The sequence below is a fragment of the Carassius carassius genome, chromosome 12 (assembly GCF_963082965.1).
Source record: "Carassius carassius chromosome 12, fCarCar2.1, whole genome shotgun sequence".
NCBI lineage: Eukaryota > Metazoa > Chordata > Actinopteri > Cypriniformes > Cyprinidae > Carassius > Carassius carassius.
Window position 1 is genome coordinate 25,372,336 of NC_081766.1, and position 24,213 is coordinate 25,396,548.

Sequence of the window (24,213 nt, forward strand, 5' to 3'; positions counted from 1 at the left end):
AGCAAGACAAGGGAAATAATCACAAAAGACAGGTTTGTAGTTGAAAGGTAAGTAGTTTTTCTTTTATACTCAAAGGGTAAGTCTTTTTCTTATACACTTGTATTAGTTTGTGTAACGTTGGAGAAAACCAACAAACAAAGGGGAAAACAAAAAAAACAAAAAAAACAAACAAAATGACAGCTTCAATAACAAATTCACAAAAGAAACCTCTTGAAATAAATCCCTTGGAATTAAAGATGTTTTACTCAAATTATGACTCCTTGTGCGTTATTTATTTCTATAATTAGATATTTAGTTAATTAATTCTAGTTCACTCAATTTAGCTGCTCTAATGCCTTAGCTGGATAGCTATCCACTTTCAAACAACCCTGCTTCTTATTTTCACATAAATGGTAAACAAAGTGTATGTTCAATACCAAAATGTTAAATTGTTCAACTCAATACCCTTTGTATTCACTCTTTTTTTTTTTAGAAAATTTCAATAAGAGATGGAAAAAATAAAAAAAATAAAAACAAAACAGCAATAGAGATAATTTCAGATAAACGTCCAATGAATGACACACCAAATCAGAATCAGAAATGACTCAAACAATTAAATAGGACATTAGCTCAGTTCAGTATCCGTCCTGTTTCAATGTTCAGTTAAAGAATTGCAGATAGGCAACTCTGAGATGAAACAAGTGAGAGGAAGAAAAAAAAAACCTTCTTGTTCACAGTTGCAATAACGTCCAGGGAAGGAAAAAATGATACGTGTGGTCCTACCACTTTGATGAAACATGAAATTGTCCAAGTTCAGGAAAAACCAGGTTGGCTCGCCAGTTTCCACCAATGTTGAGCACTCCTCGTTGATGGCAGAAACAGTTCTAACTTAGAACTCCTCGTTCACTTTCAAAGAGAGATATCAAGGACCGGAAACACAGAAAATATAGAGAAGGAAAAAAAAAAAACCCAACCTTGCAAAGACAAGGCAGAAAAAAGATAATTAATTACAATTAATTCTCTTTAAACAGCATTTACACTTCAAATGGCAATTATCACAACAAATTCTTCAAAATTAATATATATACACACATTTACTAGTGCTTATACCCTTTTCAACCCTAATAGAAACAACTATGGGCTAAAAATGAAAAAATATGACGTCTTAAAATGACGTGCACTCAATTAGCTTTTATAGCTCGTTCCACATGGCTAGCAAAACTCCACGTGAGCTGCGTTACACACATTACACTCATGACGTCAACAAATGTGCATAAAACATTTTTTAGCAGCAAATAAACTCTTAATTTACCACTTAAATCACATTTTCTAAGTATATTTCACAAGAATTACACAGATCAGTACCATTTAAGACCACAAAAGACTGAACAATACACAAACTATGACTAATTAAGGTAGTTTATGAACTCACTTACCAAGAATCAAGTGCTAATGATTAGAAATAATCCCAGATGAATTAAGAAAATCTTTTCGAACGCCGTTTTCGTCGGATGAATCAGCTCAACTTCTCGTTTAATCCTTGGATTCAATACAAATGCAATGACAACTATTTAAACAACTCTTTCCTGTCAACTATGTCAATAATGGTCCTGATTTCAGTTATTGATCTAGGTTTTCTCACTTACTTTAATTTCACAACTGCAAATGAATCTGCATCACCGCTTCAGCAGCCATTTCACTTTTTCTCCGTGACGAGACTCACTTCTCTAACCCGCGCTAGAAATGATGACGCAACCCACTCAGGGCGGAGCTAACCCGAATGGTTCAACTTATTTATTTTTCTAGTCTGTTACATTTATTGTTATTTATTGAGCAATATTTAATTTCTTAAACATTAAAATAAAGTAATTAAATATTTATATGAAAATCGTTCTTTTCTTTTTGTTTCATAGGTTCGATATGAGTAATAGTAACCTTGGTTACACCCTCCCCTCTGGAATATATGCACGTCCCGTTGCATCTACACGTGAATTACAGGGGCAACAACTGACTCTTCTAAAGAAGAACTAAAAGCTTCGTTTAAACCCTGCAACAAGGACTGAATCACTAAGGTAAGTGGATTCCCTAACTGGGGATATTCAAACTTTTTAGGGGGGTGTCTCTCTCTCTGCGAACGTCTAGGGGCAACATTGTCTTTAGGCTCAGTTTTCCTTTCTTCCTTTTGTGTGTCTTCAACACAACTCCTTTCAATTGAGATCAGATTTCCTTCTTTACTCTCGAACTCAGAATGGATTGGCACTGTCTCGTCCATTTGGGTAGAGTATTCATCAAGGAACTTAGAGCAATCCTCTGGTTCTGGTCTTTGTTCCACTGAGACATCTGGCTCAGAACAACTTGATTCAGGCTCATCCGATACTCCCTCCACAGGTTCCTGAGCAGGTAAGTTCTCCCTAATAGGATCAAGGACAGGCAAGTCGGATGCAACTTCTTGAACACGAGGTTGCTCAAGGCCTGTAATAATTTGAGTTTCAGAGCTCAATGTTCTTCCAGGTACATAACAGAGAATTTGCTCATCTTCTGACTCTGAGCATTCAGAAACAAACTCTGACTCCTTTGTCCCTTCATCATCAGGAGAAGCCCTGGTTCGAGGTCTTCGAACTTCTTTCTGCTTTGGTTGTTCCTCAGAGTTGCTTGGCCGCAAAAACCCACAAGGCAGCAATAAATCTCGGTGCAACGTCCGGGGAGGACCCCCTTTTCTCTCTGTTTGGACAGTATATACTGGCAGATCACGAACCTTTCTGACAACCACATGAACATCTTGTTCCCATTTATCAGCCAGCTTATGCTTTCCTCTCAATCGCACGTTCCTTACAAGAACTCTGTCACCCTCCTCCAATGTTGAAGCAACCACACGCTTATCAAATCTTCTTTTATTTCGCTCAGCTACCTTCCCAGCATTTTTAGTAGCCACCTCGTAACTCTCGCGCAACCGATTCTTAAGATCTCGTACGTATTGAGAGTGGGACTTGATGGGAGTGTCTGCTGGCAATCCAAAAGCCAGATCAACAGGTAGGCGGGGTTGTCGCCCAAACATGAGTTCATAAGGAGTGTACCCCGTGGTGTCATTGCGGGTGCAGTTATAGGCATGCACTAAGGGCTTTACGAACTCCTTCCAACGAGACTTCTTTTCGTTTTCCAGTGTCCCCAGCATCTGGAGGAGTGTACGATTAAATCGTTCCACTGGATTGCCCCTCGGGTGGTATGGGGTAGTCCTCACCTTGTGAATGCCTGCGACCTTACACAACTCCTTAATTGTGTGCGACTCAAAGTCTGCCCCTTGGTCACTATGTAGTTTCTCCGGAAACCCATAGTGCACCAAGAAATGGTCCCACAGGCTCTTAGCAACGATTTGGGCAGTTTGATTTCGAGTTGGTATTGCAACGGCATACTTCGTGAAGTGGTCCGTGATAACCAGTATGTTTTTGATGTTGCTTTGATCTGGCTCCAGGGACAGAAAATCTATGCACACCAACTCTAAGGGCCTGCTAGTTTGGATGTTTACCAAAGGAGCTGCTCTCTCTGGGGGTGTTTTTCTACGGACACAGCGCTCACAAGTTTTGACCCTTTCTTCCACTGCCTGTGACATTTTTGGCCAGAAGAACCTTGACCTGATGAGGTCCAGGGTCCTGTCAATACCTAGATGACCCATGTCATCATGGAGGCTCCGTAGCACCATGTCTCTCAATGTGGTGGGCAGTGCCAACTGATAGCGAGAGGCTCCACAATCTTGCCGCCTCCTATACAGAACTCCACTCCTCAGCTCGAGTCGGTTCCACTCTTTTAACCACAAACCCATGGTAGGTGGTTGGTCTCTCAGGTTACAGGGTTTCACTCCACCCTCCAATCCTTTAATAACAATTCTCATTTCTGTATCTTTTCTCTGCAGCTCTGCCAAGGAAGTTTCTGAAAGATGTGGAAGATCTGGAAGACCATGTTCATCCTCATGTTGGAACTCATTTGGCAGAGCGTCCACATGCTGAGTAAGGGATTCAACCAAGGTAAGTGAGGAGTTAGAGGAACTGGGATTTTCAGATGACCCAATCACTTGATGCCTTTCACAGATCGCTTTTATCGTGTCTGCCATGAGAACAGATGACTCAACTCCTGACCCCATGAGATGGTTTAAAGTGAACTGTTTAATTCTTTCTCTCTCCTTTTGTGATACCAGGTCGTCAAGAGGCTCACCATGCGGCCGTCTGGATAGGCCATCAGCATCTTGATTTTGGCTACCTGCTCTGTACTGCAGCTTAAAGTTGAAAGCTGACAAGCTGGACAACCAGCGGTAACTGGTGGCATCAAGTTTGGCCGATGTTAGGATATATGTCAAGGGGTTGCTATCTGTTACGACAGTGAATTCTACACCATAGAGGTAGTCGCTAAATTTGGAGGTGACAGCCCATTTTAGCGCCAAAAACTCTAGTTTGTGCGCAGGGTACCTACTTTCACCTTTGGTCAATCCTCTGCTGGCGAAGGCTATGACCCGCATCTGCCCTTCCTGCTCCTGATATAAAGCTGCACCAAGCCCGGTGGTACTGGCGTCGGTGTGAAGCACATAGGGAAGCTTGGGGTTAGCAAAGCCCAAAACAGGTGTAGATGTGAGCTTACCGATTATGGAGTCAAAGGCACTCTGGCAATCTTGAGTCCATCGATCACCGAACTCTTCTTTGGGGTTGAAGTAGCCTCCATCCTTCGGTTTCTTAATACCACTCTTCCGGAGTGGAGGATATCCCGCTGTAAGGTCGGTGAGAGGCTTAATGATCTGGGAGTAATCACGCACAAACCTCCTGTAGTACCCGGCAAAACCTAAAAACGACCTCAACTCCTTTAGGTTTGTTGGCTTTGGCCATGTCTTTAAGGCCTCAACCTTCGCCGGATCGGTCTCAACCCCGTCTTGTGAGACTATATGACCCAGATACCTCACTGATGTTTGGAAGAACCGACACTTCTCAGGTGACAATTTCAGCCCATACTCTTTAAGGCGGTTGAGAACTTGCAGCAACCGGGATTCATGTTCTTCTAAAGTTTTTGAAAAAACAATGAGGTCATCAATGAAAACCAGTACCTGTTTTCTGTTCAAGTCTCCCATGCACCGTTCCATCAATCTTTGGAACGTGCTTGGCGCATTGGTAATCCCCTGCGGCATTCTGTTGAACTCCCAGAATCCAAGCGGGCAGACAAACGCTGTTTTACACTTATCGGCTTCTTCCATCCCAATTTGATAAAACCCAGATTTCAAATCGAGCACCGAGAACCACTTCGAGCCGGTAAGTGTTGAAAAGACCTCCTCTAGGTTTGGTAAAGCGTATGCATCCTTAATCGTTTGTGAGTTGAGCTTCCGGAAGTCAATGCATAGCCGCACGGTACCATCCTTCTTACGGACTACTACTATGGGTGATGCAAATGGAGACTCAGACTCACGGATGACACCAGCCTCTAGTAGTTCTTGGAGGTGCTTTCTCACAGCGTCAATGTCTTGGGGATGGATGGGTCGGGCTCTGTGCTTGAACGGTGTGCTGTCACTCAACTTTATCTGATGTTTGACCTTTTCAGTGCTGCCGTAATCAAGGTCGTGCAGGGAGAAGACCTCAGGCATGGAGTTCAACAATTTTGATATCCTCTCTTTCCAGCTCGTGGGCAAGGGGGAGTCACCAAATTCGAAGGTAAGGTTAGCACAGTTAAGTGATGCTTCATCAGCTTTGACATCTGAACTCTGGTGCTGCTGGTCCATGACCTTCTGAACTGCATGAATCTCTGCCAGCACAACTTTAGGAGGGACTTTTATGTCGGTTTGCGTTCCATTTCTCAGCAAAACTGACAATTTGGAGAGACGTTTTCTAGGTAAAGTGTGCAAACAATTTGCAATCAGCAGGCCACTTGGTAAAGGGACAGATGGAGGCTCGAGCGTCACCCACTTTTCTGTGTGGGGACCATGTAGGTGGACAAAGCCGTCCAAGACCACTGTGCTTCCTGCGGGCACAACTTCAGGGGAGTTTCCCTTCAACTTCACATACCCCAGAGTCTCACTGCTGGCTTGTCTCCACCTAGCTTCCAAGACTTTAAGTACTGCTTGATAACCATGGAAGCTTGACTGGAAGCTCGCCGCATTCTCTTTAGCACACTTGCTGTAAAGCACATCTAAAGAATTTGTCCCAACTAGAATTTGGGAAAGACTTGTTAGATCTGGCACCACAAGGGCCAGGGTGGGGACCTCAACTTCAGTACCAATGAGCACCTTGGGAAATTTCAGCGTTAGCTCAATGTACCCCAGATACGGCACAGCCTGTCCGTTAGCTCCTTCTACCTCCAGCAAGTTTTCCAATGGCTTCAAGGGGTAGTCTGACAAATTGGCTTCATAAATCGACTGCGGAATTGTGGTCACCTGTGACCCTGTGTCTAAAAGGCAATCTACTTCTCTTGCTCCAATAGTGACCTTGGCTGTGCATTTTATCCCCACTAGCCCCTTTGGCAAGCGTTTCAATGGTGGTGCTTCATGGCTGCTCATATCAGATATTTGTCTGTAACATCCAGGGCGACAGTCTGAACGTCTGGTCTCCATATGCCCTGCTACAGAGACCCTTTTCAGTTTAAAGGCTGGGCAGGCCTTCCATGCAGAGAGTCCCATTGGCTTTGTTGCTCTCTCAACTTAAGGCGGTTCTCCTCGACTTTGGAAGGATTTGCAGCATTCTCACAATCAACGGCCAGGTGCCCATCCTCTCCACACCGGAAACAGTACCAGGGTCGTGGCCTGTTAACTCTCAGCTGGCCCGTCCTGGGGGTTCTGTCTGTGTCTGTTCTAAGGGGTCTCTGCATGTTAGAAGTCTGAGGCATCCTACGAGTGACATTTTGAGTTTGCAGCTCCGCAATCTGACGTTGGAGCCTAGAGATTTCCAACTCTTCTGCATTGTTTTGTTTCAGCCCTTGGGTGACCGATGCTTTCACCGCCGCTACTTGGGTGCATAATTCCTCCACCATCTTCTTTAAAGCGGTCAACTCAGCTTTTTCGGAATGACTCTTTGGACACTTCTGATCAGGAGACTGCTTTAAGGCAGTGACTTGGGCTTGGATTTCAGCGACTTGTTTCTTTAGTTCGAAACTATCAGAGCTGGGCACATCACATGAACAGTCTGACACTTGGTTGGAGGCTGCTCGTGACTTCGGGTAGGCATTATGGGGCTTAGTCATACCAAGATGCTTCCTCATCCGTTCCTCTTTAGAGGCGTGTTTGTCTTCTTGAGTTCGAATGAGCACTGCTAATTCGGCAAAAGTGGGGGGTCGGATTTCTCTTTTTTCAAGCTGAAGATCAGCAATGAGGCCATTGTCCCAACACCCTCTGCAGAATTGTTTCAAAAGGTAACGGTCACGTTCGCTTTCTGCTATGCCACCTCGTCTGATTGCTGCACTCAAAATGACCTGTAGGCGGTGCAGGTAGTCTGATGGTTTTTCACTCTGATTTTGTAGAGTGCTCATGAGTTTGGCCAACAACTCGTCTCCGTCCTCGACAGAACCATATACAGACTCTAACAGCTCAAGATACACAGCAGGCAGGGCTGGAGGGCGCACATGTTTTACAATATCAGCAGCTGGAGGTAAGAGACTGTCAAGGATTTTTCGCGTTCTGTGCAGGTCAGAGATGGAAGGGTCATTTATCAAGAAGTCGACACTTGCACGCCAGGTGTCGAAATCTGGTTCATTGGGGGGACGAGGAGACCTCCCTGAGAAAACCCTCAAACGGACTGAGGTTTGCTGTGACAGGGTAGCTTCGCTTGTCTTCACAATGTGTTCAACCACCATTCTCTGTACACTGGGTGGGTCCACAATATTTGTGAAAGTAGGGCAGCTTGTCACAGTAATGTTATCAGTGGTAGTTTCTGGAGAAGGGGGAGACACAGATGTCGTTTTATTCTTGGTTGGGTTTTTAGTTTCTGAGCTTTGAGTTGGTGTCACTTTTGAATTAGTCAGGGGGCTACTTATTGACGATGGGGTGGTGGCCTCTGCACTCTGGGAGTCACTGCTAGAACCATGACAGCTAGCTTGCTGAGATGCTGCTGGAGCTTGATTTTCAGAATGGGCTTCTCTGAGTTTCTCCAGTTCCTCTTGAAGCACACTCTGGAAAGACATTCCACTTTCTTCAGCAATGGCCTTCAATTCCTCAAGATACCCTTCAGTGGCAGTGCAGATAGAAGGTTGAGTGTAGACAGTAGCTAAGGCACGCACTCGGAAGGTAACACCTGGGTCAGAGAGACTCCCCAAAGTTAAGGGTAAGAAGGGACACAAATTTTTAATTGCTGAGTTATGGTTATATTCTATGATGGCATTTCTGTGAAACTCTGAATCTTGGTCGTCAATGATAATATTGCGGCTAATTGAACCATATCTCTCCAGGTACTTTTCCAGCTCATTGTCTACTTCAGTTAACGTAAGGCCTTCGACTATGAGAGCATTTGCTACGTTAACGTTTTCTCGCTTCACGATATCCATCCTAACGATTGAAAATTTCAATAACCTGTTTCTCTTGTTTTACTAATTTCCCTTCTCTGTTTCTTTAACAGTTACCCTTGCTGCAAGAACCGGCTCCTGGCTGGCTCGCCAACTTTTATGTAACACTCGTCCTACAGTCTACGTGTTCACTATGTCTCGGACCAGATCAGAAGTCTAGGTTCGCTCTTGAGCCAGTGTTGCAGCAAGACAAGGGAAATAATCACAAAAGACAGGTTTGTAGTTGAAAGGTAAGTAGTTTTTCTTTTATACTCAAAGGGTAAGTCTTTTTCTTATACACTTGTATTAGTTTGTGTAACGTTGGAGAAAACCAACAAACAAAGGGGAAAACAAAAAAAACAAAAAAAACAAACAAAATGACAGCTTCAATAACAAATTCACAAAAGAAACCTCTTGAAATAAATCCCTTGGAATTAAAGATGTTTTACTCAAATTATGACTCCTTGTGCGTTATTTATTTCTATAATTAGATATTTAGTTAATTAATTCTAGTTCACTCAATTTAGCTGCTCTAATGCCTTAGCTGGATAGCTATCCACTTTCAAACAACCCTGCTTCTTATTTTCACATAAATGGTAAACAAAGTGTATGTTCAATACCAAAATGTTAAATTGTTCAACTCAATACCCTTTGTATTCACTCTTTTTTTTTTTAGAAAATTTCAATAAGAGATGGAAAAAATAAAAAAAATAAAAACAAAACAGCAATAGAGATAATTTCAGATAAACGTCCAATGAATGACACACCAAATCAGAATCAGAAATGACTCAAACAATTAAATAGGACATTAGCTCAGTTCAGTATCCGTCCTGTTTCAATGTTCAGTTAAAGAATTGCAGATAGGCAACTCTGAGATGAAACAAGTGAGAGGAAGAAAAAAAAAACCTTCTTGTTCACAGTTGCAATAACGTCCAGGGAAGGAAAAAATGATACGTGTGGTCCTACCACTTTGATGAAACATGAAATTGTCCAAGTTCAGGAAAAACCAGGTTGGCTCGCCAGTTTCCACCAATGTTGAGCACTCCTCGTTGATGGCAGAAACAGTTCTAACTCAGAACTCCTCGTTCACTTTCAAAGAGAGATATCAAGGACCGGAAACACAGAAAATATAGAGAAGGAAAAAAAAAAAACCCAACCTTGCAAAGACAAGGCAGAAAAAAGATAATTAATTACAATTAATTCTCTTTAAACAGCATTTACACTTCAAATGGCAATTATCACAACAAATTCTTCAAAATTAATATATATACACACATTTACTAGTGCTTATACCCTTTTCAACCCTAATAGAAACAACTATGGGCTAAAAATGAAAAAATATGACGTCTTAAAATGACGTGCACTCAATTAGCTTTTATAGCTCGTTCCACATGGCTAGCAAAACTCCACGTGAGCTGCGTTACACACATTACACTCATGACGTCAACAAATGTGCATAAAACATTTTTTAGCAGCAAATAAACTCTTAATTTACCACTTAAATCACATTTTCTAAGTATATTTCACAAGAATTACACAGATCAGTACCATTTAAGACCACAAAAGACTGAACAATACACAAACTATGACTAATTAAGGTAGTTTATGAACTCACTTACCAAGAATCAAGTGCTAATGATTAGAAATAATCCCAGATGAATTAAGAAAATCTTTTCGAACGCCGTTTTCGTCGGATGAATCAGCTCAACTTCTCGTTTAATCCTTGGATTCAATACAAATGCAATGACAACTATTTAAACAACTCTTTCCTGTCAACTATGTCAATAATGGTCCTGATTTCAGTTATTGATCTAGGTTTTCTCACTTACTTTAATTTCACAACTGCAAATGAATCTGCATCACCGCTTCAGCAGCCATTTCACTTTTTCTCCGTGACGAGACTCACTTCTCTAACCCGCGCTAGAAATGATGACGCAACCCACTCAGGGCGGAGCTAACCCGAATGGTTCAACTTATTTATTTTTCTAGTCTGTTACATTTATTGTTATTTATTGAGCAATATTTAATTTCTTAAACATTAAAATAAAGTAATTAAATATTTATATGAAAATCGTTCTTTTTTTTTTGTTTCATAGGTTCGATATGAGTAATAGTAACCTTGGTTACATGTGTACCGATTTTTGTACATGTACTTGAAACGGAGCTCGAGGCGCGCTATGTTGAAAGTGTATAGGTGGCGCTATCGAGCCATTTTGCCACACCCGATGGAATATTGGCCTACAGATGTGTTCAGGTCAGGACTCTTATCACAAATGTGAAGTTTGGGGAAGATCAAACATTTTATGCCTGGAGTTACAACAACTTCTCTTGCTGTGGCGAGACATCAAATTTTGTCATTTTTGTCATGGACACGCTCTTTAACAAAAACTCAATATTGCCACAATTTAACATTACACAGGCCTTTAGATTAGACTGACCACAAAAATACATTAATGTCAAAAAATCTCTAGGAGTAGTTTGTCTCAGCGTAAAATATGTCACTTCCTGTTGCCAGCAGGTGGCGCTATGACTATTGAATATGGGCATGTAGATCTGTTAAGGGCAGAAGTCTTATCTAACATGCGAAGTTTGGGGCAGATTGGACATTGTATGTCTGAGTTACAGCAACTTCCTTTTTCATGGCGAAACATCGAAATTTGTCAGGCCGCCATGGACACTCCCTTTAACGAAATCTCAAGATCTTCCCAATTTAACTTCGCAAAGGCCTTTAGATTTAACTGACCAAGTTTGATGTTGATCAGAATAAATCTCTAGGAGGAGTTCGTTAAAGTACAACCCCTGAAAATGCCAAAAACAACACCAATTTTGCAGAGAACATTCTAAATAACTGACTTCCTGTTTGGATTCGGATTTCGTACCAAGAGACTTTTTCGTAGATATTGGTGTGTTACATGTGTGTACCGATTTTTGTACATGTACGTGAAACATAGCTTGAGGCGCACTCCGTTGAAACTGTATAGGTGGCGCTATCGAGCCATTTTGCCACACCCAATGGAATATTGGCCTTCAGATCTGTTCAGGCCAGGACCCTTATCACACATGTGAAGTTTGGGCAAGATCGGACATTTTATGCCTGAGTTATAACATCTTTTATTCCCATGACGACACATCAAACTTCGTCTCGGCGCCATGGACACGCCTTTTAACGAAAACTCAAGATCTTCACAACTAAACATCACACAGGTCTTTAGATTAGACTGACCACAAAAATAACATTGATGTCATAAAATTTCTAGGAGTAGTTTGTCGCAGTGTAAAATATTTCACTTCCTGTTGCCAATAGGTGGCGCTATGACTATAACTGAATATTGGCATGTAGATCTGTTCAGGACAAAAATCTTATCCAACATGTGAAGTTTGGGGCAGATTGGACATTGTATGTCTGAGTTACAGCAACTTCCTTTTTCATGGCGAAACATCGAAATTTGTCAGGCCACCATGGACACGCCCTTTAACGAAACCTCAAGTCCTTCGCAATTTAACATCGCAAATGGCTTTAGATTACACTGACCAAGTTTGGTGTTCATCTGAATAAATCTCTAGGAGGAGTTCGTTAAAGTACAACCCCTGAAAATGGCAAAAACAACACCAATTTTGCAGGGAAAATTCAAAATAACCGACTTCCTGTTGGGATTAGGATTTCGTACCAAGAGACTTTTTTGTAGGTATTGGTGTGTTACATGTGTGTACCAATTTTTGTACATGTACGTGAAACATAGCTTGAGGCGCACTCCATTGAAAGTGTATATGCACTCAGTTGAAAGTGTATAGGTGGCGCTATCGAGCCATTTTGCCACACCCAATGGAATATTGGCCTTCAGATCTGTTCAGGTCAGGACCCTTATCACACATGTGAAGTTTGGGCAAGATCGGACATTTTATGCCTGAGTTATAACATCTTTTATTCCCATGGTGACACATCAAACTTCGTCACGGCGCCATGGACACGCCTTTTAACGAAAACTCAAGATCTTCACAACTAAACATCACACAGGTCTTTAGATTAGACTGACCACAAAAATAACATTGATGTCATAAAATTTCTAGGAGTAGTCTATCGAAGTGTAAAATATGTCACTTCCTGTTGCCTATAGGTGGCGCTATGACTATAACTGAATATGGGCATGTCAATCTGTTCAGGTCAGGAGTCTTATTAAACATGTGAAGTTTTGGACACATTGGACATTGTATGTCTGAGTTATAGCAACTTCATTTTTCATGGCGAATCATCGAAATTCGCCAGGCCGCCACGGACACGCCCTTTAACGGAAACTCAAAATCTTCGCAATTTAACATCGCAAAGGCCTTTAGATTAGGCATACCAACTTTGGTGTTGATCTGAATTAATCTCTAGGAGGAGTTCGTTAAAATACAACGCATGGAAATGACAAAAATGACACAAAATTTGCTCATAAAATTAAAAATAACCGACTTCCTGTTGGGTTTCGGATTTTGCTCCAAGAGACTTTTTTGTAGGTATTGGAGAGATACATGTGTATACCAATTTTCATACATGTACGTGAAACGAAGCTCGAGGCGCACACCGTTGAACGTGTATAGGTGGCGCTGTCGAGCCATGTTGCCACACCCACTTCTGAAACCCATATCAGACGTAAATTTTCGCCAGTTCTGAGGTGTGTGCAAAGTTTCATGACTTTTCGAGCATGTTAAGGCTCTCAAAAATGCGATTCATCTTAGAGAATAATAATAATAATAATAATAATAATAATAATAATAAACGGAGCAATTCCAAGAGGGTCCTCACACCATCGGTGCTCGGGCCCTAATAATAATAATAATAATAATAATAATAAACGGAGCAATTCCAAGAGGGTCCTCACACCATCGGTGCTCGGGCCCTAATAAACGGAGCAATTCCAAGAGGGTCCTCACACCATCGGTGCTCGGGCCCTAATAATAATAATAATAATAATAATAATTAAAGCTGCAAGCAGCGATGAACGGGCCCTCGCACCCGGGCTCACCAGCAGCGAGTGGCTTTAGTAAATAGGTGAACGGTGAGAAATATGCATTTACACTCATAAATATAAGTAGAATATATCAATGTTTATTCCATATATGTTCCAATCTTCCTGTTGCCAGCAGGTGGCGCTATCATTATAATGGAATATTGGCCTTCAGATGTGTTCAGGGCTGCACTCTTATCGAACATGTGAAGTTTGGGGAAGATCAAACATTTTATGCCTGAGTTACAACAACTTCTCTTGCTGTGGCGAGACATCAAACTTCGTCACGGCGCCATGGACACGCCTTTTAACGAAAACTCAAGATCTTCACAACTAAACATCACACAGGCCTTTAGATTAGACTGACGACAAAAATACATTAATGTCAAAAAACCTCTAGGAGTAGTTTGTCGCAGTGTAAAATATTTCACTTCCTGTTGCCAATAGGTGGCGCTATGACTATAACTGAATATTGGCACGTAGATCTGTTTAGGTCAAGAGTCTTATCCAACATGTGAAGTTTGGGGCAGATTGGACATTGTATGTCTGAGTTACAGCAACTTCCTTTTTCATGGCGAAACATCGAAATTTGTCAGGCCGCCATGGACACGCCCTTTAACGAAACCTCAAGTCCTTCGCAATTTAACATCGCAAATGGCTTTAGATTACACTGACCAAGTTTGGTGTTCATCCGAATAAATCTCTAGGAGGAGTTCGTTAAAGTACAACCCCTGAAAATGGCAAAAACAACGCCAATTTTGCAGGGAAATTTCAAAATAACCGACTTCCTGTTGGGATTAGGATTTCGTACCAAGAGACTTTTTTGTAGGTACTGGTGTGTTACATGTGTGTACCGATTTTTGTACATGTACTTGAAACGGAGCTCGAGGCGCGCTATGTTGAAAGTGTATAGGTGGCGCTATCGAGCCATTTTGCCATACCCAACACGCTCTTTAACAAAAACTCAATATTGCCACAATTTAACATTACACAGGCCTTTAGATTAGACTGACCACAAAAATACATTAATGTCAAAAAATCTCTAGGAGTAGTTTGTCTCAGCGTAAAATATGTCACTTCCTGTTGCCAGCAGGTGGCGCTATGACTATTGAATATGGGCATGTAGATCTGTTAAGGGCAGAAGTCTTATCTAACATGCGAAGTTTGGGGCAGATTGGACATTGTATGTCTGAGTTACAGCAACTTCCTTTTTCGAAACATCGAAATTTGTCAGGCCGCCATGGACACGCCCTTTAACGAAACCTCAAGTCCTTCGCAATTTAACATCGCAAATGGCTTTAGATTACACTGACCAAGTTTGGTGTTCATCCGAATAAATCTCTAGGAGGAGTTCGTTAAAGTACAACCCCTGAAAATGCCAAAAACAACACCAATTTTGCAGTTTGTCTCAGCGTAAAATATGTCACTTCCTGTTGCCAGCAGGTGGCGCTATGACTATTGAATATGGGCATGTAGATCTGTTAAGGGCAGAAGTCTTATCTAACATGCGAAGTTTGGGGCAGATTGGACATTGTATGTCTGAGTTACAGCAACTTCCTTTTTCATGGCGAAACATCGAAATTTGTCAGGCCGCCATGGACACTCCCTTTAACGAAATCTCAAGATCTTCCCAATTTAACTTCGCAAAGGCCTTTAGATTTAACTGACCAAGTTTGATGTTGATCAGAATAAATCTCTAGGAGGAGTTCGTTAAAGTACAACCCCTGAAAATGCCAAAAACAACACCAATTTTGCAGAGAACATTCTAAATAACTGACTTCCTGTTTGGATTCGGATTTCGTACCAAGAGACTTTTTCGTAGATATTGGTGTGTTACATGTGTGTACCGATTTTTGTACATGTACGTGAAACATAGCTTGAGGCGCACTCCGTTGAAACTGTATAGGTGGCGCTATCGAGCCATTTTGCCACACCCAATGGAATATTGGCCTTCAGATCTGTTCAGGCCAGGACCCTTATCACACATGTGAAGTTTGGGCAAGATCGGACATTTTATGCCTGAGTTATAACATCTTTTATTCCCATGACGACACATCAAACTTCGTCTCGGCGCCATGGACACGCCTTTTAACGAAAACTCAAGATCTTCACAACTAAACATCACACAGGTCTTTAGATTAGACTGACCACAAAAATAACATTGATGTCATAAAATTTCTAGGAGTAGTTTGTCGCAGTGTAAAATATTTCACTTCCTGTTGCCAATAGGTGGCGCTATGACTATAACTGAATATTGGCATGTAGATCTGTTCAGGACAAAAATCTTATCCAACATGTGAAGTTTGGGGCAGATTGGACATTGTATGTCTGAGTTACAGCAACTTCCTTTTTCATGGCGAAACATCGAAATTTGTCAGGCCACCATGGACACGCCCTTTAACGAAACCTCAAGTCCTTCGCAATTTAACATCGCAAATGGCTTTAGATTACACTGACCAAGTTTGGTGTTCATCTGAATAAATCTCTAGGAGGAGTTCGTTAAAGTACAACCCCTGAAAATGGCAAAAACAACACCAATTTTGCAGGGAAAATTCAAAATAACCGACTTCCTGTTGGGATTAGGATTTCGTACCAAGAGACTTTTTTGTAGGTATTGGTGTGTTACATGTGTGTACCAATTTTTGTACATGTACGTGAAACATAGCTTGAGGCGCACTCCATTGAAAGTGTATATGCACTCAGTTGAAAGTGTATAGGTGGCGCTATCGAGCCATTTTGCCACACCCAATGGAATATTGGCCTTCAGATCTGTTCAGGTCAGGACCCTTATCACACATGTGAAGTTTGGGCAAGATCGGACATTTTATGCCTGAGTTATAACATCTTTTATTCCCATGGTGACACATCAAACTTCGTCACGGCGCCATGGACACGCCTTTTAACGAAAACTCAAGATCTTCACAACTAAACATCACACAGGTCTTTAGATTAGACTGACCACAAAAATAACATTGATGTCATAAAATTTCTAGGAGTAGTCTATCGAAGTGTAAAATATGTCACTTCCTGTTGCCTATAGGTGGCGCTATGACTATAACTGAATATGGGCATGTCAATCTGTTCAGGTCAGGAGTCTTATTAAACATGTGAAGTTTTGGACACATTGGACATTGTATGTCTGAGTTATAGCAACTTCATTTTTCATGGCGAATCATCGAAATTCGCCAGGCCGCCACGGACACGCCCTTTAACGGAAACTCAAAATCTTCGCAATTTAACATCGCAAAGGCCTTTAGATTAGGCATACCAACTTTGGTGTTGATCTGAATTAATCTCTAGGAGGAGTTCGTTAAAATACAACGCATGGAAATGACAAAAATGACACAAAATTTGCTCATAAAATTAAAAATAACCGACTTCCTGTTGGGTTTCGGATTTTGCTCCAAGAGACTTTTTTGTAGGTATTGGAGAGATACATGTGTATACCAATTTTCATACATGTACGTGAAACGAAGCTCGAGGCGCACACCGTTGAACGTGTATAGGTGGCGCTGTCGAGCCATGTTGCCACACCCACTTCTGAAACCCATATCAGACGTAAATTTTCGCCAGTTCTGAGGTGTGTGCAAAGTTTCATGACTTTTCGAGCATGTTAAGGCTCTCAAAAATGCGATTCATCTTAGAGAATAATAATAATAATAATAATAATAATAATAAACGGAGCAATTCCAAGAGGGTCCTCACACCATCGGTGCTCGGGCCCTAATAATAATAATAATAATAATAATAATAAACGGAGCAATTCCAAGAGGGTCCTCACACCATCGGTGCTCGGGCCCTAATAAACGGAGCAATTCCAAGAGGGTCCTCACACCATCGGTGCTCGGGCCCTAATAATAATAATAATAATAATAATAATTAAAGCTGCAAGCAGCGATGAACGGGCCCTCGCACCCGGGCTCACCGGCAGCGAGTGGCTTTAGTAAATAGGTGAACGGTGAGAAATATGCATTTACACTCATAAATATAAGTAGAATATATCAATGTTTATTCCATATATGTTCCAATCTTCCTGTTGCCAGCAGGTGGCGCTATCATTATAATGGAATATTGGCCTTCAGATGTGTTCAGGGCTGCACTCTTATCGAACATGTGAAGTTTGGGGAAGATCAAACATTTTATGCCTGAGTTACAACAACTTCTCTTGCTGTGGCGAGACATCAAATTTTGTCATTTTTGCCATGGACACGCTCTTTAACAAAAACTCAAGATTGCCACAATTTAACATTACACAGGCCTTTAGATTAGACTGACGACAAAAATACATTAATGTCAAAAAATCTCTAGGAGTAGTTTGTCTCAGCGTAAAATATGTCACTTCCTGTTGCCAGCAGGTGGCGCTATGACTATAATTTAATATGGGCATGTAGATCTGTTAAGGGCAGAAGTCTTATCTAACATGCAAAGTTTGGGTCAGATTGGACATTGTATGTCTGAGTTACAGCAACTTCCTTTTTCATGGCGAAACATCAAAATTTGTCAGGCCGCCATGGACACTCCCTTTAACGAAATCTCAAGATCTTCCCAATTTAACATCGCAAAGGCCTTTAGATTTAACTGACCAAGTTTGATGCTGATCTGAATAAATCTCTAGGAGGAGTTCGTTAAAGTACAACCCCTGAAAATGCCAAAAACAACACCAATTTTGCAGAGAACATTCTAAATAACTGACTTCCTGTTTGGATTCGGATTTCGTACCAAGAGACTTTTTCGTAGATATTGGTGTGTTACATGTGTGTACCAATTTTTGTACATGTACGTGAAACATAGCTTGAGGCGCACTCCATTGAAAGTGTATATGCACTCAGTTGAAAGTGTATAGGTGGCGCTATCGAGCCATTTTGCCACTCCCAATGGAATATTGGCCTTCAAATCTGTTCAGGCCAGGACCCTTATCACACATGTGAAGTTTGGGCAAGATCGGACATTTTATGCCTGAGTTATAACATCGTTTATTCCTTTGGTGACACATCAAACTTCGTCACGGCGCCATGGACACGCCTTTTAACGAAAAGTCAAGATCTTCACAAATAAACATCACACAGGTCTTTAGATTAGACTGACCACAAAAATAACATTGATGTCATAAAATTTCTAGGAGTAGTTTGTCGCAGTGTAAAATATTTCACTTCCTGTTGCCAATAGGTGGCGCTATGACTATAACTGAATATTGGCATGTAGATCTGTTCAGGTCAAGAGTCTTATCCAACATGTGAAGTTTGGGGCAGATTGGACATTGTATGTCTGAGTTACAGCAACTTCCTTTTTCATGGCGAAACATCGAAATTTGTCAGGCCACCATGGACACGCCCTTTAACGAAACCTAAAGTCCTTCGCAATTTAACATCGCAAATGGCTTTAGATTACACTGACCAAGTTTGGTGTTGATCTGAATAAATCTCTAGGAGGAGTTCGTTAAATAACAAACCCCTGAAAATGGCAAAAACAACACCAATTTTGCAGGGAAAATTCAAAATAACCGACTTCCTGTTGGGATTAGGATTTCGTACCAAGAGACTTTTTTGTAGGTATTGGTGTGTTACATGTGTGTACCAATTTTTGTACATGTACGTTAAACATAGCTCGAGGTGCACTCCGTTGAAAGTGTATAGGTGGCGCTATCGAGCCATTTTGCCACACCCGATGGAATTTTGGCCTTCAGATCTGTTCAGGCCAGGACTTTTATCACACATGTGAAGTTTGGGGAAGATCGGACATTTTATGCCTGAGTTATAACATATTTTATTCCCTTGGCGAGACATCGAACTTCGTCATGGCGCCATGGACACGCCTTTTAACGAAAACTCAAGATCTTCACAATTTAACATCGCACAGGCCTTTAGATTAGACTGACCACAAAAAAGACATTGATGTCATAAAATTTCTAGGAGTAGTTAGTCGCAGTGTAAAATATTTCACTTCCTGTTGCCTATAGGTGGCGCTATGACTATAACTGAATATGGGCATGTGAATCTGTTCAGGTCAGGAGTCTTATTAAACATGTGAAGTTTTGGACACATTGGACATTGTATGTCTGAGTTATAGCAACTTCATTTTTCATGGCGAATCATCGAAATTCGCCAGGCCGCCACGGACACGCCCTTTAACGAAAACTCAAAATCTTCGCAATTTAACATCGCAAAGGCTTTTAGATTAGGCATACCAACTTTGGTGTTGATCTGAATTAATCTCTAGGAGGAGTTCGATAAAATACAACGCATGGAAATGACAAAAATGACACAAAATTTGCTCATAAAATTAAAAATAACCGACTTCCTGTTGGGTTTCGGATTTTGCTCCAAGAGACTTTTTTATAGGTATTGGAGAGATACATGTGTATACCAATTTTCATACATGTACGTGAAACGTAGCTCGAGGCGCACACCGTTGAACGTGTATAGGTGGCGCTGTCGAGCCATTTTGCCACACCCACTTCTGAAACCCATATCAGACGTAAATTTTCGCCAGTTCTGAGGTGTGTGCAAAGTTTCATGACTTTTCGAGCATGTTTAGGCTCTCAAAAATGCGATTCATCTTAGAGAAGAATAATAATAATAATAATAATAATAATAATAATTAAAGCTGCAAGCAGCGATGAACGGGCCCTCGCACCCGGGCTCACCGGCTGCGAGTGGCTCTAGTAAATAGGTGAACGGTGAGAAATATGCGTTTAAACTCATAAATATAAGTAGAATATATCAATGTTTATTCCATATATGTGCAAATCTTCCTGTTGCCAGCAGGTGGCGCTATCACTATAATGGAATATTGGCCTTCAGATATGTTCAGGGCTGCACTCTTATCGAACATGTGAAGTTTGGGGAAGATCAAACATTTTATGCCCGAGTTACAACAACTTCTCTTGCTGTGGCGAGACATCAAATTTTGTCATTTTTGCCATGGACACGCTCTTTAACAAAAACTCAAGATTGCCACAATTTAACAGTACACAGGCCTTTAGATTAGACTGACCACAAAAATACATTAATGTCAAAAAATCTCTAGGAGTAGTTTGTCTCAGCGTAAAATATGTCACTTCCTGTTGCCAGCAGGTGGCGCTATGACTATAATTGAATCTGGGCTTGTAGATCTGTTAAGGGCAGAAGTCTTATCTAACATTCAAAGTTTGGGGCAGATTGGACATTGTATGTCTGAGTTACAGCAACTTCCTTTTTCATGGCGAAACATCGAAATTTGTCAGGCCGCCATGGACACTCCCTTTAACGAAACCTCAAGATCTTCCCAATTTACCTTCGCAAAGGCCTTTAGATTTAACTGACCAAGTTTGATGTTGATCTGAATAAATCTCTAGGAGGAGTTTGTTAAAGTACAACCCCTGAAAATGCCAAAAACAACACCAATTTTGCAGAGAAAATTCTAAATAACTGACTTCCTGTTTCGATTCAGATTTTGTACCAAGAGACTTTTTCGTAGATATTGGTGTGTTACATGTGTGTACCGATTTTTGTACATGTACGTGAAACATAGCTTGAGGCGCACTCCGTTAAAAGTGTATATGCACTCTGTTGAAAATGTACAGGTGGCGCTATCGAGCCATTTTGCCACACCCAATGGAATATTGGCCTTCAGATCTGTTCAGGCCAGGACCTTTATCACACATGTGTAGTTTGGGCAAGATCGGACATTTTATGCCTGAGTTATAACATCTTTTATTCCCATGGCGACACATCAAACTTCGTCACGGCGCCATGGACACGCCTTTTAACGAAAACTCAAGATCTTCACAACTAAACATCACACAGGTCTTTAGATTAGACTGACCACAAAAATAACATTGATGTCATAAAATTTCTAGGAGTAGTTTGTTGCAGTGTAAAATATTTCACTTCCTGTTGCCAATAGGTGGCGCTATGACTATAACTGAATATTGGCATGTAGATCTGTTCAGGTCAAGAGTCTTATCCAACATGTGAAGTTTGGGGCAGATTGGACATTGTATGTCTGAGTTACAGCAACTTCCTTTTTCATGGCGAAACATCGAAATTTGTCAGGCCGCCATGGACACGCCCTTTAACGAAACCTCAAGTCCTTCGCAATTTAACATCGCAAATGGCTTTAGATTACACTGACCAAGTTTGGTGTTCATCTGAATAAATCTCTAGGAGGAGTTCGTTAAAGTACAACCCCTGAAAATGGCAAAAACAACGCCAATTTTGCAGGGAAATTTCAAAATAACCGACTTCCTGTTGGGATTAGGATTTCGTACCAAGAGACTTTTTTGTAGGTACTGGTGTGTTACATGTGTGTACCGATTTTTGTACATGTACTTGAAACGGAGCTCGAGGCGCGCTATGTTGAAAGTGTATAGGTGGCGCTATCGAGCCATTTTGCCACACCCAATGGAATATTGGCCTACAGATGTGTTCAGGCCAGGACTCTTATCACACATGTGAAGTTTGGGGAAGATCGGACATTTTATGCCTCAGTTATAACATATTTTATTCCCTTGGCGAGACATCGAACTTCGTCATGGCGCCATGGACACGCCTTTTAACGAAAACTCAAGATCTTCACAATTTAACATCGCACAGGCCTTTAGATTAGACTGACCACAAAAAAGACATTGATGTCATAAAATTTCTAGGAGTAGTTAGTCGCAGTGTAAAATATGTCACTTCCTGTTGCCCATAGGTGGCGCTATGACTATAACTGAATATGGGCATGTGAATCTGTTCAGGTCAGGAGTCTTATTAAACATGTGAAGTTTTGGACACATTGGACATTGTATGTCTGAGTTATAGCAACTTCATTTTTCATGGCGAATCATCGAAATTCGCCAGGCCGCCACGGACACGCCCTTTAACGAAAACTCAAAATCTTCGCAATTTAACATCGCAAAGGCCTTTAGATTAGGCATACCAACTTTGGTGTTGATCTGAATTAATCTCTAGGAGGAGTTCGTTAAAATACAACGCATGGAAATGACAAAAATGACACAAAATTTGCTCATAAAATTAAAAATAACCGACTTCCTGTTGGGTTTCGGATTTTGCTCCAAGAGACTTTTTTGTAGGTATTGGAGAGATACATGTGTATACCAATTTTCATACATGTACGTGAAACGTAGCTTGAGGCGCACACCGTTGAACGTGTATAGGTGGCGCTGTCGAGCCATTTTGCCACACCCACTTCTGAAACCCATATCAGACGTAAATTTTCGCCAGTTCTGAGGTGTGTGCAAAGTTTCATGACTTTTCGAGCATGTTTAGGCTCTCAAAAATGCGATTCATCTTAGAGAATAATAATAATAATAATAATAATAATAATAATAATAATAATAATAATAATAATAATAATAATAATAATAAACGGAGCAATTCCAAGAGGGTCCTCACACCATCGGTGCTCGGGCCCTAATAATAATAATAATAATAATAATAAACGGAGCAATTCCAAGAGGGTCCTCACACCATCGGTGCTCGGGCCCTAATAATAATAATAATAATAATAATAATAATAATAATAAACGGAGCAATTCCAAGAGGGTCCTCACACCATCGGTGCTCGGGCCCTAATAAACGGAGCAATTCCAAGAGGGTCCTCACACCATCGGTGCTCGGGCCCTAATAATAAACGGAGCAATTCCAAGAGGGTCCTCACACCATCGGTGCTCGGGCCCTAATAAACGGAGCAATTCCAAGAGGGTCCTCACACCATCGGTGCTCGGGCCCTAATAATAATAATAATAAACGGAGCAATTCCAAGAGGGTCCTCACACCATCGGTGCTCGGGCCCTAATAATAATAATAATAATAATAATAATAATAATAATAAAAAACGGAGCAATTCCAAGAGGGTCCTCACACCATCGGTGCTCGGGCCCTAATAATAATAATAATAAACGGAGCAATTCCAAGAGGGTCCTCACACCATCGGTGCTCGGGCCCTAATAATAATAAACGGAGCAATTCCAAGAGGGTCCTCACACCATCGGTGCTCGGGCCCTAATAATAATAATAATAAACGGAGCAATTCCAAGAGGGTCCTCACACCATCGGTGCTCGGGCCCTAATAATAATAATAATAAACGGAGCAATTCCAAGAGGGTCCTCACACCATCGGTGCTCGGGCCCTAATAATAATAATAATAATAATAATAATAAACGGAGCAATTCCAAGAGGGTCCTCACACCATCGGTGCTCGGGCCCTAATAATAAACGGAGCAATTCCAAGAGGGTCCTCACACCATCGGTGCTTGGGCCCTAATAAACAAAGCAGATACAAGAGGGTCCTCGCACCTCGTTGCTCGGGCCCTAATAAAGACTGTATAAAAGGCTTTATCCTATCATTCGTTCTTTTGTCACGTGACGTGACAGCATTGGATAGATGAATTTACATGCTTCCTTACAAACAGGTGCCTAATCATTATTATTATCATCATCATTATTATAATTATTATTTACTCTTACAGTTACTGCATTTCTGAGCTTTTTACTTCTTACAGTTTATAAATGTACAAATTTCTGTCATAATGGTTATTTTCTATACACTGAATGTTGTAACAAAGGTAATAAAGAGTACTTATTAATGAACACATATGATTATGGTGGGTTTAATTTCCTTGATTTCTCTTCTTTGAACAACACTTTCAAAATTAATTGGATTAGACAGTGTTTGTGTAATCCAAACTCAATATGGATTTTTATCCCCAATGACTACTTTTCCAAATTAGGTGGTCTCCCTTTCCTATTGATCTGTATTTATAAT

General features: G+C 41.1%; 1 protein-coding gene across 3 annotated transcripts; it reads right to left on the minus strand.

Annotated features, from left to right (window-relative positions):
* Window positions 1-505: 505 nt before the first annotated feature.
* Window positions 506-4,230, minus strand: LOC132155125 (uncharacterized). 3 transcript variants are annotated; one of them, XM_059563940.1, is made up of 3 exons: window positions 1,626-4,230; window positions 1,416-1,518; window positions 506-953 (listed from the first exon to the last, which is right to left on the minus strand). In XM_059563940.1, exon 1 carries the CDS (start codon window positions 4,112-4,114, stop codon window positions 1,961-1,963), a length of 2,154 nt encoding a protein of 717 aa, XP_059419923.1. In that variant the 5' UTR covers window positions 4,115-4,230; the 3' UTR covers window positions 506-953; window positions 1,416-1,518; window positions 1,626-1,960. The 3 variants fall into 3 exon arrangements, with proteins under 3 accessions (XP_059419923.1, XP_059419924.1, XP_059419922.1); XM_059563941.1 differs by having other exon boundaries at window positions 1,412-1,518; XM_059563939.1 differs by lacking the exon at window positions 506-953 and having other exon boundaries at window positions 964-1,518.
* Between the last annotated feature and the right edge of the window lie 19,983 nt (window positions 4,231-24,213).